The sequence below is a fragment of the Equus quagga genome, chromosome 16 (genome assembly GCF_021613505.1).
Source record: "Equus quagga isolate Etosha38 chromosome 16, UCLA_HA_Equagga_1.0, whole genome shotgun sequence".
Classification (NCBI taxonomy): Eukaryota; Metazoa; Chordata; class Mammalia; order Perissodactyla; family Equidae; genus Equus; species Equus quagga.
This window is the reverse complement of record NC_060282.1, coordinates 61,727,011-61,744,681: the sequence shown is the minus strand read 5'-3', so window position 1 is coordinate 61,744,681 and position 17,671 is coordinate 61,727,011. Positions and strand designations below refer to the sequence as shown.

The following is a 17,671-nucleotide window of genomic DNA, read 5'->3' as shown; positions in this document are numbered from 1 at the left end:
ACCTCAGAAATACCCAAATTCCCTTCAAAGGGGAAAGGTGTTCTACTGATCATTTCACTCTTCCGTTTGCCCATGGCATATGTTTTTCAGAACACAGGAAGAAGAAGATATAACGCATGATTCCGAAAATTTAGATTGCCATAATATTATTCTGGGTTTTGGTAAGTCGAGAACAAGGGAGGATGCCATGTTCTGACTTGTGGTGTTGAAAGAATGATCCATACTCAGTCTGAGAGCCAGAGCCACTATTTGCACCCCTTTATCAGCTGTCACAGCATCTGACTTCATGTCTTGTAACTCCATGTAACGTCTACTACTGCAGACTCCATCAGGCCCAAGATAATTGCAGCGGTCAGCAAAACTCGCTTGAAACCTCAACTATACACACCAGTATTTCTCTTAGAATTGACTGTAGCAGGTTTTCACAGAATTTTTTCATTTTGCATGCCTCACATTAAATATTGTTAAAAAATTAAAAACGATTTTTTTTTTTTTACAATTTACAAGTATTCATATAAGAAGAAAATGACTAAAAAAATACCCACCCAGGCACCTACAGCTCATCTAGAGAACAATGCTAATGATACACAGGCTGTGGCCGAGGAACCCCGTGATTCGTGGGAAAGCCGGCAGGCGCAGTCCCTCCTTCGGGAGAAAGTGAGACGTGTGGATGCAGACAGGTACTGTCAGTGGTGCTTTGCTTCCTAAGTCAAGTTCAGCAGCCGCATTGCAGAGTCAATGCCCTTACTTATTTCGACCTAAAACAGAAAATATAAATTGTTTAAAGAACTTCAAAATTGAAAACCAAATTTCCTTTCTAATCATCGAAGTTTTTCAAAATGCAAAATAGCTTTTGGCTGTGCCTTGTACTGTCTGTGTACATGATTGTAGCAATAAGAAAGCCAACAATTTGGGCTTCCTGACTTTCAGATTAGGGCATGCCAATCAGGTATAAACATCAGAGGATAGGACCAGTTTCCTGGGAGAGAAGTGCCAACCACATAGCAATTGATGAAAGATTTAGAGGTATTGCCTTTGGTTGTCTTGGGGTAAAGATGACAGGGTAATATTGTGCCTGCAAATTACTAGATACATCCCTAGCCCAATTTTCCTATAGCATTCTGTTGGTTGACTGCTCAAGAATCATCCTGGTCTGGCTTTCATACCACCTAACCATCAAATAATGTCCCTTACACAAATCCCAACCTGTGAGGGTTAATTTCATGTGTCAACTTGGCTAGACCATAGTTCCCAGGTATTTGGTCAACTGCCAGTATAAATGTTTCTGTGAAGGTATTTTTTATGTGAGACTAAAATTTAAATCAATAGACCTTGAGTAAAGCAGATTCTCTCCATAATGTGGGTGGGTCATATTCAATCAGTCTAAGGCCTTAAGAGCAAAGACCGAGGTCTCCTGAGAGGAAGAAGGAATTCTGCCTCCAGGATGGTTTCGAACTCAAGAGTGCAACAACAACTCTTCCCTGAGTCTTCAGCCTGCCAGCTTTCCCCGCAGATTTCAGACTTGCCAGCCCCAATAATCACAGGAGCCAATATCTTCAAATCTCTCGTATATATATGTGTGTGTGTGTGTATGTGTGTGTGTGTTTGTGTGTGTCTGTGTCTGTGTAGATATATGAATAGATGTGTGTATATGTGTCTATATATATATATATATACATGTACATATACACACACATCTATTGGTTCTGTTTTCCTGGAATATACACTCCCATCTCCAATCACTCCTGTCTCTACACATTTGACAAAGACCCTATATATTCCTGATCCTATACTAGGCAGTAAACCTTTGGAAGGTGAGGGTTCTGGCTTCTGCATCTTCCTTTGCACAATATCAATCTCAACACAGTGTCTGCTACGTAGTTGTCACTTAATAAATATTTGTTGAATACTTTTGCTCTCACAGTTTCTCTCATTTGAAAAGTCTCAGCTGATCCAAATCTTACTCATGTTTGAGGTTCAGTTGAAATTTCTTCTCGTCCATGAAGCCTTCTAATTCTACCTTAGTCATATTTCTTTCTCATCCTGCTAATAGCAACTCATATACTATCAGGTGAACCCCATGTGGGGCTAATGGCACTCAGCCTCACAATAAGCTGTGCTCTGATTGTTTCCTCAAGTATGTAAGTTTTCTCCCTTCAACTAAATTATAAGCAAACCAGTAGAGACTGTGTTTTACACTTATTTTATATCTCCATCCAGCAACCCTCTCCCATTAACTCAGTTCAGTAATTCTATGGCTTGGAATGGACTTTTTAGTCATAATTTGAAATAGCTGGAAAATCCTCCAGCTTTCCAGTTTCACCTTCTGGTACCCACCCTTCTCCTGTAAATTCTGTTCCCTCCTGCGTGCCTCAGGAGCTGGAGTCCTCCAGTTCACTCCCTATCTTCCGATCACATTTCCTCCACTCTTCCATTTCTACACATTCTGGAAGACATAGCCCAAATGTGTGCCCCTTTTACCTCACTCTTGTTTAACAAGGATTTAAACGGAAAATAAAGGGATGAGATTATAATGGTGGAATTTTCATAGTTTGATACACCCTTTTAGTTAGAAGGGAGATAGAAGGTTCTGAAGTTCATTCATCCATCTAATAGGTGACTCTCTTCTAGAATGGGGATACAGTAGGAGAGGAGGGTGTTTTCTTTCTTTGTTAGTGATAGTATTGGCCGGGGTTTGGGGGAACTTTTAGGTATTCACTACATTTATCTTTAATGTCAGCTCTGCTTATAGCTACTATTTTCTGCTTTGGGGCTTTAGCAACAAGGATTGGTAAAGCAGTGAAGGAGGCTAAGCCTGTTCCTATGACGCCAGTAGGAATTCTGGAGAGCTACTTCAGGCATTGGGAAATATGTCTGCACAGAGTTTTCCAAGAAGACAGTGAAGCCACTGCGAGAGGAGGCATTGAAAGGACAGCCTATTGGCATCCCTGCCTTAGGTTTTATTGACAGATTGGTTTTTAAAAATCAAATATGCACAGAAGTAGAGAAAATGGTATTATGAATTCCTACATACTCACAATCCAGCTTCAACTAAAGTAAAAATTATGTTATCAAGTTTCATTTACCCACCACAACTTTTTTTGGCTAGAGTATTTAAAAGCAAATCCTAGGCACCATGTCATGTCATTTATCAACACATCTCTATGATTCTCTAACTCAGTGATTCTTAACCCCGGGACATTTATCGATTGGTTGTTACAATTTGACGGGGGTGGTGTGTGTGCTACTGGCTTCTAGTAGGTGGAGGCCAAGGTCACTGCTAAATATCCCAAAATGTACAGGATAGCCCCGACTACAAAGAATTATCTAGTCCAGTGTTAACAGTGCTGAGGTTGAGAAACTCTGCTTAACTGATATGCGTTTTTCTTTTTTTACCTATTCATTAGCATACCTATTAAAATAGGAAACAATTTCTTAATATCATTTACTATCCAGTCCATATTCACACTTCCCCAATTACCTAAAACATCTCATTACAGTCGGCTTGTCAACAAGAACCCAAACAAGGTCCACGCATCATATTTGACTAGTATGTCTCTTAAATCTCTTTTAATTAGTTACAGTCCCCTCCCCTCCTTTTTCTCATTTTCCCTACACTATATCCCACATTCTGGGATTTAGCTGATTGCTGCCTTGTGGTGAGATTAAACTTATTCTATTATTCATGTATTTTCTACACTTGCAGTTCAAGATCAGGCTTGACTTTGTGGCAAGATACGTCATAGGCGGTGCTGTGTCTTCTTATTGCTTCCCGTCTGGAGACGCGTCACGTCTAGCTGTCACTCTTAATGATGTTATGCTGGATCCATGAGTCTGGGTAGGAGAGTTTGAGTGTTGAGATCCTTAAGATCATTTCTTTTTCCTTCTTTTTTTCTTTTTTTGGCAGATATTGTAGATATGTTAGCAGTTATCTGAGGGTACGCACCCTCAAGGCAGAATGAAATCAGATGATAAGATGGTGATGTTATTTCAAAGTGTGTCTCCTGATAGGCTTATCATTGTCTCTTTTTCTATTGCTTTTAAGTCTCTCTGTATCACTTCTGTGTATGTGTGTGTTTGTACTTTTCTCTGTGTTTGGCATATTCTTTCTTGTGTCTTGTTTTTCCCCAGAATCTGTCACACTATGGGGATTATAAATATTTTTTTATGTAAATACAAAATGAAAAAATATATGTTTAACATAAAATTTGGTTTATGTTCATTGCCTTTATTTTAAAATCAGAGGATACTTTCTCTTGAAAACAGGGCAAAATGAAGTTTTTTTACTTAACATTGATCAATTTTGGGCAGGTTAATTTTGCTGCATATCTCCACACCACTACATAAATCTATTTTCTTGCCATTGACTTCTATGACAAGTACTGAGAAGAATCCTGAGAGTTCTGGGAAGGACAGGAATTGACAGCGCCCCTAGAGAGTGCCATTCAGATACAGGCTTTCTCATTTTGGAAAAAGCTTCATGTGCTTCATGAGGAAACAGGAGAACCAGGATCCACAAAGTTCTGGGGGCAGTGTGTGAGGTCACATGTCAAATGAGAAGGTCTCCATGTCCCCAGTGAGGCACAGGGCAGATGATTGACCAAAGGTCACAGCAGACCCCCTTGTGTGTGGCTGGCTGCATTGTTGGTGGCATCATTCTTTCCTAGCAAGGACAGTAGTGCATGAACTGACAAGTATAGTGACGAGTCTGAACTGCGTGAGCCATCTAAACACAGCCATTTCATTGCTACTTAGTCAAAAGGCTGTATATTAGGATGTGTTTTTGCATAATCCCTAAAATGGTATAACCACTTCCTATGATGGATCAAAAAATTATTAGTGCCAGTGACAAAGGGAAAGTGTGCCAAAGCTAGGAACAACAATGAGCTCTAAGTGCTGCCACCTTTGTGCTAAGTAAGGCAGGTATGCAGGGAAGGCCATCTTTCCTTTGGAACAACTAAGAGGGTGTTGAGAGCATCACGGTTGTGGCACGCTGGACTCTTGAGATAGCCCGGGAGGGTTAACGCCTCTGTAAGTGCCCACCATTTCCAGGGACTGATGGAAGCCCTCAGGCAACAGAACTCCACGCTTAGTAGTGGGGAAAGTCAGCCAGCTATCTCTGTGAGCAGATCACAGACACTTTACTCTGCATGCCACAGGTGACAGACAGCAGAGAGAGACAAATATGAAAGTGTGAAAGGCAATCAAGGACAAATGAAAACAGGATAAAGACAGAGAGCTCCATTTTTTCACCAAGCACTTAAAGACTAATAAAATGATAGGAATGATGGGATAAATGGAGGTTGTAGACTCCAGGTCCCTCCAGCTGCAGTTTACTAATACATCACCAGTGGTTATTAAATCAGGATTTGAAAGCACATCATTCTCACTTCCCCACCTCTGACACACATATACACCCACCTGATTTGTCCTAGCTGATTTTTAATCTAGATACTGTACATGCAAAATGGCCTGGCATTAACTTATAGGGATACTGATACAAAACAGCAGTTTTTAGGAAAGAACAGATGGACGCGACCACCTCTGAAGCTATCCAGCAGATCATCTGATCATCAGAGGTAGATTTCCTGTGAGTCTGGCCTGTTAGAGGCAGAGGACGGGCAGTGGAGGCATGGTGGGAGCTGACAGCCCTGCCAGCCCTAGATGGGAGTTAGCCTCATCTGTCTTCTGGTACTTAGTTGCAATAGCAGACACTCAATCAGCAGTGGCCATATAGCACGTAACAACTTTTGTGAAGAAAAATTAGCCTCCAGCAAAGGCAATCAGACAAGTCAAGATGCAGGGAAAAGTCAAGTTCTCATTGGGAAATCTTGGAAAAAGTAGCTAAAAGTGACAGGAGAAGGCTTTTTCATCAAGTCGTTCTTAACTGCAGTCATGTGGCGTCTTCCTCATGGAAATTTTTAATATCCATCAAGATCTCCGTGCTTCTATTGTGGAACTCAGCTCTGAAATTCCACTGCTGTCTTTCTTTGAGAAACTGCCTTGGTCTAATTATTTTTATGCAAAGAAGTACTGCCACATAGAGTTTAATTTTCCCACTACCCAGTTGCTGACCATTTTGATGATTTTGACAAACTTTAAAGTAATTTAGTTGTTCCCTATGATGTTGCCTGATATTCTGCATCTCTTTCATGGCTTCATGCCAAGCTACTTTTCTTCCTGAGAGGTAAACCTGATTTAGCTAGACTTCTCCCCTTGGGGTTACTGCTGCCTCCAAGACAAGCCGCTGTGTAGGTCTCTTCTTCAAAGCCACCGCCGACCACGTGGTTCTGTGCTCTAAAGACAAGGGCAACCCTCGCTCTTCTCCTTGTGAAAGGTGGCATCAATGTGTAGTAGTAGTGATGGAGGAGATCCTCACGGAGGCCTAGGTTGTACTTATGTTGAGAGTTACGACCCCCTCATTGGTGGCCGTGGCAAGACAATGGACCCCAGCCCAGGCTACCCCTGACCTGTGTGTCACATATCCCCAAACCAGATCCAGACGACAACCACTGAAAGCATCTCTATAGCTTTAAGCATAAAGAGTGACATCTTTTAAGTGGTGGAGCAATGGCTGCTGAGGATCTTGGAGCATCCCCCCCAGGAGCCACCAAGATCCCTGCTCTGCTTAAACATCTGCTTCCTCATAGGTTTGCTCATCTTATGTGAGAACTACAGCAAACGCCAGATTGGATAGTCACAAATTTCAACTTTATCTTCTGCAGAATGGCCAAGCAAATTAGATTCCATGCAAGGAACACCGGTTTTCTTCTGCTGCTTTTGATAAATTCCTCATTGTTTTCCCAAAGTCAGCTCAGCCCTTACTTCTCAGTGGAGTGTTCTTTCCCCAAGTGAGAAGGAATTGCTCCCCCTTCTGCAAAAAACTGACTTGTATCTACTTATTTCTATGTAGGTCTCCTCTCCTAGGTCATTAGCCACTGGAGGTCAAAGCTCAAGTATTACTCATCTTTGTATCTCCAGCACCCAGCACAGGGCCTAGCACACACATTGTAAGTAATCAACAAACAGTTATAAATGGAACTAAACCAATGTATTTAATCGGTGGGCCTTGGTAGTTTGATATTATTACTTCAAAGAGAGACAGAGCAGGAAAGATCAAATCTAATTGTCAATTGCCTCACCCCCATCACATCACTCCCAATACACATATTCACACACAATTTGCCTGTGACCCTTGGAAAGGTACACTTTACGATTATGAGCAAGGACGCAAACACAAGAATGAAGGTTTCCTGTACGGTCTGCAGAGTTGCCTGTGAATAGACTGTCTGTAACTACTCATCTAGAGTTGACACGTATGCCTGGGAATGTGCTAAAGATTCTCCTGATCCCCTTAATAAAGTGGCTTCCTCATAAAACCTGGCTTTGTACTCCATGGAGATTAGAGACTTAACGAGAGTTAAAAGCCAGCATTCGCTCCCCTCTCTAACAATTTCGTACAGAAGATTGGCTTTTCCTGCACCCTGTTGCTGGGTGGTGATAGGGCCTCACAGGGCTGGGTACAATGGAGCCCAACATAAAGGCCTGATTAAAAGAAATCGAGCAGGCTGACTGGTGTTGACCGGATGGATAAACGCTGCTGCAATATTCGCATACCTGTGGGGAGCACGCATACTGACCTTTTACATGGTTTCATGCACAATGATTTTAAACCAGGTTTAGTTTGATCTTTCAGATTTCTGCTCCCTTCATGGTTGAAAGGCTTTCTATATTCATCTGACATCATAATATACATAATCCGTCAAAGCGGGAACTTGTTTTCCTGCTTTCTGCAGCCTGTAGTTTATGCTACATTCAGCTAAAAAGGTCTGAGAGCTCAGCAGTGCACTGAGCAATTGAGAAAACCCTTTGAGGAGGTAGTGGAGTTGAGCAAAGCCTGTTAGGTAATCTTGCGAGGACTTTTTGTGTGTTCCCGATTCACAGAGATGGAAGTCATTTGCCTCTGGGCCATGCCACAGAACACCCTTTTGAAGTACACGGATACCTGTGTATCATTCAAGAAAGGAGATTCCATTATCAAAATTAATCAATTGAGAGTTTTTTGTGGGGTTTTTTTGGTGAGGAAGACTGGCCCTGAGCTAACATCTATTGCCTATCTTCCTCTTTTCTGCTTGAGGGAGATGCTGCTGAGGTAACACCTGTGCCAACCTTCCTCTGTTTCATATGTGGGATGCTGCCACAGCATGGCTTTATGAGAAGTGTGTAGCTCTGCACCCAGGATCCAAGCCCAAGAACCCCAGGGCGCCAAAGCAGAGCACAAGAACTTAACCACTACACCACTGGGCCGGCCCCTCAATTGCAGTTTTTAATCACCTCTAATAGATCTTTCTTACTTCTGACTAACATTTTTCATATTGCAATTTCTCTGCTGAGTTATTTTTTCACAGTGGAGGTGAAAGAAATCATTCATCATCCTCTTATCACAGAACATATATAAGACTCTCCAAGTCACCATTAGGCATTGTTTGAGTTGTTTTCTCACTTCCAGTGCACTGATCACCTTTATTATTGTCACAATCCCTGCCAAATTCCCCAAATCCACAAGTATCAACTTTTAGAGCACATCATTTACAAGCTCTCACTGGCGTGAGTAAGGAGACGGTGACCGCTTGGTCCCCGAGTGCTATATGGGGTGAATGTTTTTCCAAATTGGATTTGCTTTAAGAAACCAACACATATTTAAACATCTATCATGTGACAGACACAGTGCTGATTTGTGTAGCCTGTGAGCTATGTTTCCTTTAGAGTATTCTTCCAGAATAAAATTAATTCAGCCTGGGGAGGTGGTGGAGCCAGTGCTGGGTGGGGGCTGTAGATTTGGGCAGGAGCCACTGTGGCAAAGAGGCAGCAGAGGAAGCCTTTCACATGTATTTTTTATACCAGTGACTGTTTTACATCATTTCCACCAGCACTACGGAATTACAGACCATTGGGTTGAAAGAGTCGGAAGGTCATCTGAGCAAGTCCACAACATCACGGGGGCCGTTTATCATCCAGGAAAGACCCCAGCTCCACCACTTACTCCTGGAGGGACTTTGGGACAGTTGCCTAATCTCCATGAACTTCAGTTTCCTTATTCATAAAGTGGACTATTGATTAGTACGTTACAGTATTTTCATGAAGAGTAAGCGAGATAATATATGCAAGGTGCTTAGCACATGATAGTTATGATTTTACACAGTTGTCTATTTGCTACTTACAGTTTTCTAGGAAAAGAGTCACTACATTTATTTTCTAGTATTTTATCAATCAGGTAACCATAATTCCTTCCATACACTCAATTGAAATCTGTCCAGTTTGAGGTGTTTTTTATTGTAGCTGTTGACTTCCTTCTGTGTCCTCTTGGGACAGTTAGTCACATATCTGAGTACCTGGCACAAGCATAGGCAACTTTACGTATATATATATATATGGTATATAAAAAGCCTATTCCATCGAACCCATCCTCCCTCTTTCACCTATGGGTGAGAGAACCAAGTCTCAGAGATGTCAAGGAAGACCTCTGAGACCATGCAGGTAGAGCCTGGATTCTAATCTTTCTCCCCTTTTCCCTCTGCTATGCTGGCTCCAAGACACATATTTAGCCTCTCTTCTGTAGACTAAATCATCTTTTTAAATTTTTCTTTCCAATTTGGCAGTCAACTATTGATCAGAAAAACAAAATAAGAATATTATTTTAGAAACATAAAGCATGTGACCTACTTCAAATCCTTTCTGGAATGAGTAATATTAATGATGATGTTGGGTTACATGTGAAAGGTGTGGTTTAAATATGAGTGGAAAATTAAACCAATGATTAGTAGTAGTCGGTCCAAATTGTTTCAGGTTTGGTTAGTTTGGGCCAAGTTAGAAGGATTAATATTTTCCATCTCATCACACCTTTACTTACAGATTAACAGGCTTTAACTCAACATGATCCTGGTAGTAGGAGTGTGCATCAAGTCCACCTATGAAATCAACTGGAAATATAACAGAGCCCAATGTGAATAAATGTGAATACAGAAACACACATAATGCTAGGTGTTTAAAAAGGAACGTGTAAAAATAGTTCACACAAATATCTGTAATGGCAAACTGTGTATTTAACACAAAGGACTGCTAAAAATATTATCAATGATCAAAAAATGGGGAAATTTTAAAAATACACAAAAAACTTGGGATCTTAGGGACTGAAAAATTATAGTTGTTATTGGCTTTCATGAGAAATGAACTAGTAAAATTAAATAACATTAGATTTTAGATAATGTGTTTGTCCTTAGGCATACTGATATGCCCTTTCCCTCATATCTCAAAAGATTTACCTTCTCTTCTTGTTGCCAGAATCCATTTTTTTCCTTAAGAATATTTATTGCACCATTAGAAAGATCTTTGAGAAGTCACGTAGTCTATGTCCATGCCTTCTGTTCTCAACCCATCCCTGACAAAGAAGCATCTGCCTCTGCAGAGAAGGTTTCATCTCCTCTTCGGTAGTATGGTACCTGTCTCACAGTCTGTATAGACTTACTATTATTGGTAATATTCTTTCTAGTTTCTTTTTGTTTTGTTTTTTTTTCTTCGTTTTTGAGGAAGATCAGCCCTGAGCTAACATCTGCCGCCAATCTTCCTCTTTTTGCTGCAGAAGACCAGCCCTGAGCTAACATCTGTGCCCATCTTCCTCTCCTTTATATGTGGGATGTCTGCCACAGCATGGCTTGCCAAGCGGTGCCATGTCTGCACCCAGGATCCAAACCGGTGAACCCTGGGCCACGGAAGTGGAACATGCAAACTTAACCACTGCACCACTGGGCCGGCCCCTATTTCTTTTTGTTTTGATCAAAGCCTCAATCCTAATGTCCACGGCTAACCCTAGTTCCTTTTTCTTGTTCTTCATTTGCTGTTATTTCAGTCCATTTAAAATATTAATTGCTTTATACCAAGTTTTGGTTATACTATAGGACTCTAACATTAACAGGTACATGGGCAAATAGGGATGCTGAACTCTCAGTGAGTGTGTATGTGTGTGCGCGTCTGTGTGTGTTTAGGTACACAGCATTCAAATATTATATCATATCCTCAGCTCAAGACAGGCGTTTCAGTGAACCGTGATTTAGAGAAAGAAGAAGTAGCCTAGAAGATCTATTGAAGCCTTGACCTACTGCAGCTCTAGCCACTCTTGTCAATCTCTGACCTGCTCTAGCCTTTTCCCTCCACTGGAGGCGCTCCAGTCAGGCTGGGTCAGTCAAAGCTTCACCAGATCACTGTGCAGACTTGAGATTTGGAATGCTGTGGGGTACACAACAGCCAGGTGGCAAGGGCCATCTCCAAGTAATCCCCCTGGAGACCAGAGGAGCCTGAAGCCCATCCTTTTCCTACCAAGTCACATAAGTTACCTGGACACTACCTTCAGAGAGAAGCATTGAGAGTGGAGTCAATCTGAGATGCTGAAAAGATTTTCTCAGAGAGAATGAGTAGCACTTAAAGGGACCATTTAGTTATATTGGACTAAGTTTTTACCAGATTAGATATTTAATCAGATATCCACTCTCTCACCCTGCTCACCAATAGGTATGAATTTAGAAGGAAGATCACATTGATTAAAAGTTGAATGACCATATCATTTACACGGAACTTTTGGGAGCTAAAAGAAATGTTAAAAATAAAATTATAAATATATGCATTTGTGAATAAAATGATTCAATTGGAAAATTATATTCAAAATAAAATTATGTATAACAATATAGATAGCATATATCTGTTTTCATTAAAGCAAAATAAAAAGAAAACTTGTTTATATTGATGATTTGAACATTAAAGATATTAACAGAATCATTATTTTTGGGATTAATTCATGTACTGCTGTGAATTTGCTCCTTAGCTGTCTGTCTCAAATACACCATATCACTGGTGTTTTCTTGGAAGAATATACTTTTTATATATATATTTCAATATGGTTTTATTATTTTCATAAATTTGTTTACAATCTTATTCAAAATTTCTTTCTATGGCTAGTAAGTTTGAAATTGTTGGTACCTTAATAACTCTGTAAATCATAGTATTTTTAACTATGGAAATATTCTCTATACAGGTGCTAGTAAACACCAAACAAGGCTGCTGGAGAGACGATACGTGTAACGCAGTTTAGCCCACATACTTTCCCAAGCACTTTTATTTTACCTCCATTCAGTGCATCTTTCTTTGCCAGAAATTTTATAAGACGCAAAACATAAATTGTATCTATTCATGATTCTTTTCACCAAATATAAGTGCTGCAAAATCTTTAGATCTTCTCAAATCAAATTCTCTTCCTTCTGGCGCAGAATATAAATTTTTCCAATTAAAAACAGGAGCTCCATCAAAAGAGTCTTTTCTCAAGTTGAGATATTTCAAAAGGAAATTATAAAATTGAAAATTAAATCTTGTATAACATTTGAGCTCTCATTTTTTAATTTGTCCAGTTCTCTTGCTTTTGTGAGCATAAATTTCAATGTCCTCCTTTTTATAAGCTTTCAATTATTGCCATTTACTAAATGCCTCCAAAGGTAATTTTTGGGAGTACTTCATTTGCTGAGTGATTTGATTTAAATTTTTCAAGTGATCTTGAATGCGATGCAACTGAAATGTGGAAGACTCATTTGTAAAAATGCTCACAACCATTGTAGGAAACAGACTGATTTACAAAGTAGCTCTTTAAAGGATGAAATGTTGCTGACTCTGACTGATGAGGAGAAGCAAAGAGAGAAAATGTATTCTGTCATCCTGAAGTTCTTTTCGTTTTCAGCATCAACTTTATTACAAAAATATTCTCAGGAAAATGTAAATCAAAACCACGATGAGATACTACTTTACACCCACTAAGATACCTAGAATCAAAAAATCGGATACTAACAAATGTAGGTGAGGATGTGGAGAAATTGGAACCCTCATACTCTGCTGGTGGGAATGTAATATGGTGCAGCCACTTTGGAAAACAGTCAGGCAGGTCCTAAAATGGTTACACGTAGAGTCACCATAGGACCCAGTACCTCCACTCCTAGGTATATACTCAAGAGAAATTAAAACATATGTCTCTACACAAAACTTGTACACAAATGTTTAGAACAGCATTATTCATAATATCCAAAAGGCAGAAAAATATCCTAGTTTATTTGCCCTAATGTGTGTGTGTGTGTGTGTGTGTATACATTTTGAAAACTAGAGTTTCTATGTTCACTGGTAAATCACTGAAACTTTATTAGGAGGCAATTATAAACTACCTGTGCATCTAAATTCCAAACACATCTCTGCTTTACAAATTTCTTAATTTTATAAGAATACTACACTTTTTTAAACCACAATACTGTGCTTCACCAAAATTTGTATTATTACCACGAAACAAATAATTTTACCATGAATATTTACCTCATTGAATTACCACAGCACTTTAAGTAATATCGGAAGTTTTATCTTGGAAAGAATGAATATCTAAAAGTTTTACTTTGATTCTATGAATTGGATTAAAAAAAATCAAACCATATTTGAAAATAAATTAATTGGTTTTTTGCTGAAAGCTTTTGATGAATTCATACAACACTGGTATTTTAGCTCTTTGGGAAACTCTTCTTCCAAAGCTGGAGGCAGCCTATCTCCCACACTTGCAGGTGCTCTCCAGGGACCCCATCCACCAGCCGTGGACCCGTGCACAGGGCTGCTGGCAGGAGCTACAGCTTCCAGCACTTGCCCCACCTCCACCTCACGTGGAAGGAGTTAGTCATCTCTACCATCTCTGTCCAAGCACCTAGCTTTTTGAATATCGATTGACCTGCACGCGTCCTTGAAAGGAAGGTGCTAGTTACACTGTGTCCTTAAAGGTCTGGGGAGACGGTGGTGGCGTTGGTTTTCTTACAGAGTTTACCACGTGTTAAAAGGAGAAATCTACTCAATGCACTTGCATCTCACACACCTTGAGAAGACTATGACAGGAAATTAAAGTGCTATCAGTTTACCCATCTTAGATTACCCTAATACAACTATTAATAATAAAATTTCATTATTATTTAAAAATTTAAGATCCTAAATCAGATAGGATCCAGGGCAACTTGTGTAAAAAGAGACCATTTCAACAAACCAAGACATAAGGTCACCCCGGTAGAAGGCAGTACAAATGAACTCCACTTTCTCTGCATATTAGAAGTCTAGTGTGATGTAAACTTTGCAAACCTCTAAAAATAAAATATCACATATGGGTAAAACTTAAATTATCAAGCTTCCATAACTAGACAAGACTACAAAAAAAGTTACTAAGAAGGAATCATTGAAAAATAGGTTAATTAAGAAACTGAAAATGTGAAGAATCCTTCATAGATGGAAAACAACAATGTGGCTTTTTGGCAACAAAAGCCTACAAATCCACAAGATGATGATGTTTCCATATAAAAAAATAGTTTTTATGTATATACCAACTTTCCATTTACCAGACTGGGAAGATAGTTCAAGGAAAGGGGTAAATTTAAGTGTAAATAGAGGGCAAGTTTATAGATTCTGAAATCATGTTTTTTTCTCAATGATGTCAAATGCTTTTAAAAAAATGAAAATTTTTAAGAAGGTAACAAAAGACTTGAAAATAACTCAGTAGGAAAGACTTTCGGCTTCTGATGAAGTTTGCAGAACGGTAGCTATATTCCACTGTTAAGAAAGGAAAGCAACTATGCATTCCAAAATTCACTTTAATGAGAAAGATTTGAGAAGAGAGGATGCTGAATTAAGGAATTTCTTCAGTAGAAATAAGGGGATGAATTTCAATGGAACACCTGAAGTCATAGAAGAGGCATGAATAGGTTTTCAGAGGTATTAGAAAAGGATGATTAGAAAGAAAATATTCACAAAATCTGTAGTTATTACAGTGAGAACACCATTAAGGATCTTTGGCAGAAGAGTGCCCATGGAAGAGATGGGGAAGACAGGGAAGCTTGGTGCGGGGTGGGGGAACGGCTTGCTGGGTACCTGCAGGACAACTAAATTGAATTCCGTATGCTCTGCTTATTAAAGTCCTGAAATGCAGAGCAAGAAATCAGTACAATTAAGAGCTGGCATCAGTTGTCCAGAAAAGCCAGTTACGCAGAGCATGGCTCTCTTCCCCCATTCTCAGAAACTAAGGTGTTACTATAGAAGAGCCCTCAGAGCCTGCAGCCAGGAAACCCTGTTATTTGCAGTTCTTTCAAATGTGTTTCCTGTGCCAACAGCACAGCCAAGCAACTTCTGGGAAGGAATCATGCTACTTGTAACTGAGTATCTTTGCCGTTACTCGCTCCAGCCACTGCAAATTCATGACAAGCATTCTCACCGACCTGAAGGAATCACACAGCTACTCTAGATTTAAAGCAACATCTAACTGTACAAATACAGACTTGTTTTCCGCTTGTAAAAGCCACACAAGCAATTGCAACTTTTCTATTTGACTACAGGAAACTTTCGATCCTAAACGAAAATTCTAATAGATAATTCAGTGCTCCTGACTCAGTTCCTCACTCAGACATTGCAAACCTAATTGATTTTATACACCTAAAGCTACACATGCCATTTCCAGGGAGCGCTCAAGCTATCATTTATGTCCCAGGTCAAATATATTCACCAAATGACTAGAATGTAGGCGTTTTGTTTCTGATCCAGCTGTGGTGCATGCTGCCATGTCACTGAATTGAGAAACATTGAGCCCCTGTAATATTGCATTTAACCCAGAGAAGTGAGAAGACTCAGGAAGACGGGGACGAAACACATATTTATTCTGAACTTGCCTCCTGGTCCAGCATTGTTTCTGCCACGCAGTTGTTATACTGTCTTAATAAGCATTTATTTTACCAGTTGCCAACACTAATGTCTTAAGGAAGTGTTGCTCAGGCCTTAAAGAACTCAAATATCGGGGCCGTTAGATTGTGATTTACTCATCCTATGATATGAATTCATAACAGAAAAGCTGTGGGAGGGGCTCGACATCAACTGAGTTCATGCAGAGGCCTTTAAAAGACCGCGGAGAGGATTTCGCAGCACCCCACAGATAATGAAGGCTTTTAGGAGAAGACCGGTTATTTCAGAGGTGGCTGGCAGCTAAGCCCTGCCTGCGTTACTAGGGAACGAGCTAGTCTGCAGCATCACTGATCTGCTGCCATCTCCTTCCCGTCTGAAGAATCTGAGCTTTCACAGGCCATGACCTGCTGTACCAAACATATGCCACATTTGGGCTGCTCACAGCACATCAAGTGGCCACAGGGGTGCCATGACGGGTTGCCTGGCACAGTGAACCGACAGTGCCCTGAAACACTGCAAATGCCCAGAGTGGGTGGTTAGGGCTGTTCTGCTGCCTGCCCCAAATAATTTTATGAACCTTAAGAGCTGTTCAAGCAGGCAGATGACACCCAAGTGCAAGCTTTATGACTATTCATCATTGTTCTCTTGATGATGGAAGAAGTATAAAATCTCTTCCGCCCTTCAGGAGGCATGTGAAACTGAGGAAAGGAAGCACGTGGGCACAATGAGATGCTCAAGAATAAGTCAGCTCCAGCCAGAAGAGCAGCGTCCACAGTCCTACAGACTGTGTGGTCCAGATCAGAGTTTTCCAACATTTTTACCTCTTCCTGCCTGGTAACAGCCATGCAAAATGGACTCTTCTACTTCTCTCTTGTCCCTCTCAGTCTCAAGGGCTGACATGGAGAACTAGTATAGATCAATTGTCCCTGACAGCAATTTGGTCTGGAAAACACTGAGAGTTGTCAGTGGGAGAGTCTGGAGGGTCTGGAAGCAACGCTAGGTCTATCTGGGACTCCCAGTTCCTCTCATGCAGGGAATTAAGAAGGGAGGCAGTAAGAGACAATTAGTCTTCAGCTGGGAAATGCATGCACCAGGGCGTATGTGAGGACTTTCCAAATGGTGTGTAGGCATGCGTAGTTTAAGGTGTCAATTCCAACAGCCTTAATTCCAAAATTTATGCGCCCTGAGAAGGTACCTGTGGCCATTCTGGCTCTTGGTTCCCTCATCCTCTTCTGCAATTATCTTCTTTCCACTCTACTGAAAGGCATTTATCTCAGCCACCTGGAATCTTACCTTGGTGCATCCGCCTGGGGGGGGGGGGGGGTGAACCCTCCAGGACATTAAACAAAAGAGCAGGTTTAATTTCCTCTGATGATAAAGTAATAGCAACTAATGACAAAGTGGGTGGTTTCTGATTTTTGCTTCCAAAGTAATTGAAAGAGAACTAACTGATTTATCAGCTGTAGTATCTTAAAAATAATTTTTGATAATAGATGACTATGTACCTTTTGACATATATCTCAGCCACTTTATTTATAATTTTACTCTTTCCCACTTGTCCTACCTCTTCCTTGCTTTATTTTTTCTCTTTTGTACTTATCACTATTTATCATGCTATATTATATATTTTATTTTAAAAAATCTTATTTGATGTCTGACTCCTCTACTACAATTAGAGCTTTATGAGACAAACATTTTCGTCTAATTTTGTTCACTGCTGTATCCTTAGCACCTAAAACAGTGCCTGGGACAAGGTATGCCTTGAAGAATATTTGGATAAGGAAGGAATTAGAATAATTGAGTGACATTAATCAATTTCCTCCCATTCTTGTATTTTTTTGTGAACAAAATTTCTATAAATATAACACTAGCACCAAATATTGAAAGTACC

The 17,671-nt window shown here is 40.2% G+C and overlaps 1 protein-coding gene across 1 annotated transcript in view; it reads right to left on the bottom strand.

The window, feature by feature from the left end:
- Positions 1-615: 615 nt before the first annotated feature.
- The window catches only part of NKAIN3 (sodium/potassium transporting ATPase interacting 3), a 597,560-nt gene continuing 580,504 nt past the window's right edge, over positions 616-17,671 (bottom strand). The window contains exon 6 of the mRNA XM_046642312.1: positions 616-758. Within this exon, the coding sequence (XP_046498268.1) occupies positions 745-758 (14 nt within the window). The 3' untranslated portion in view covers positions 616-744. The remainder of the gene's footprint in view (positions 759-17,671) is intronic.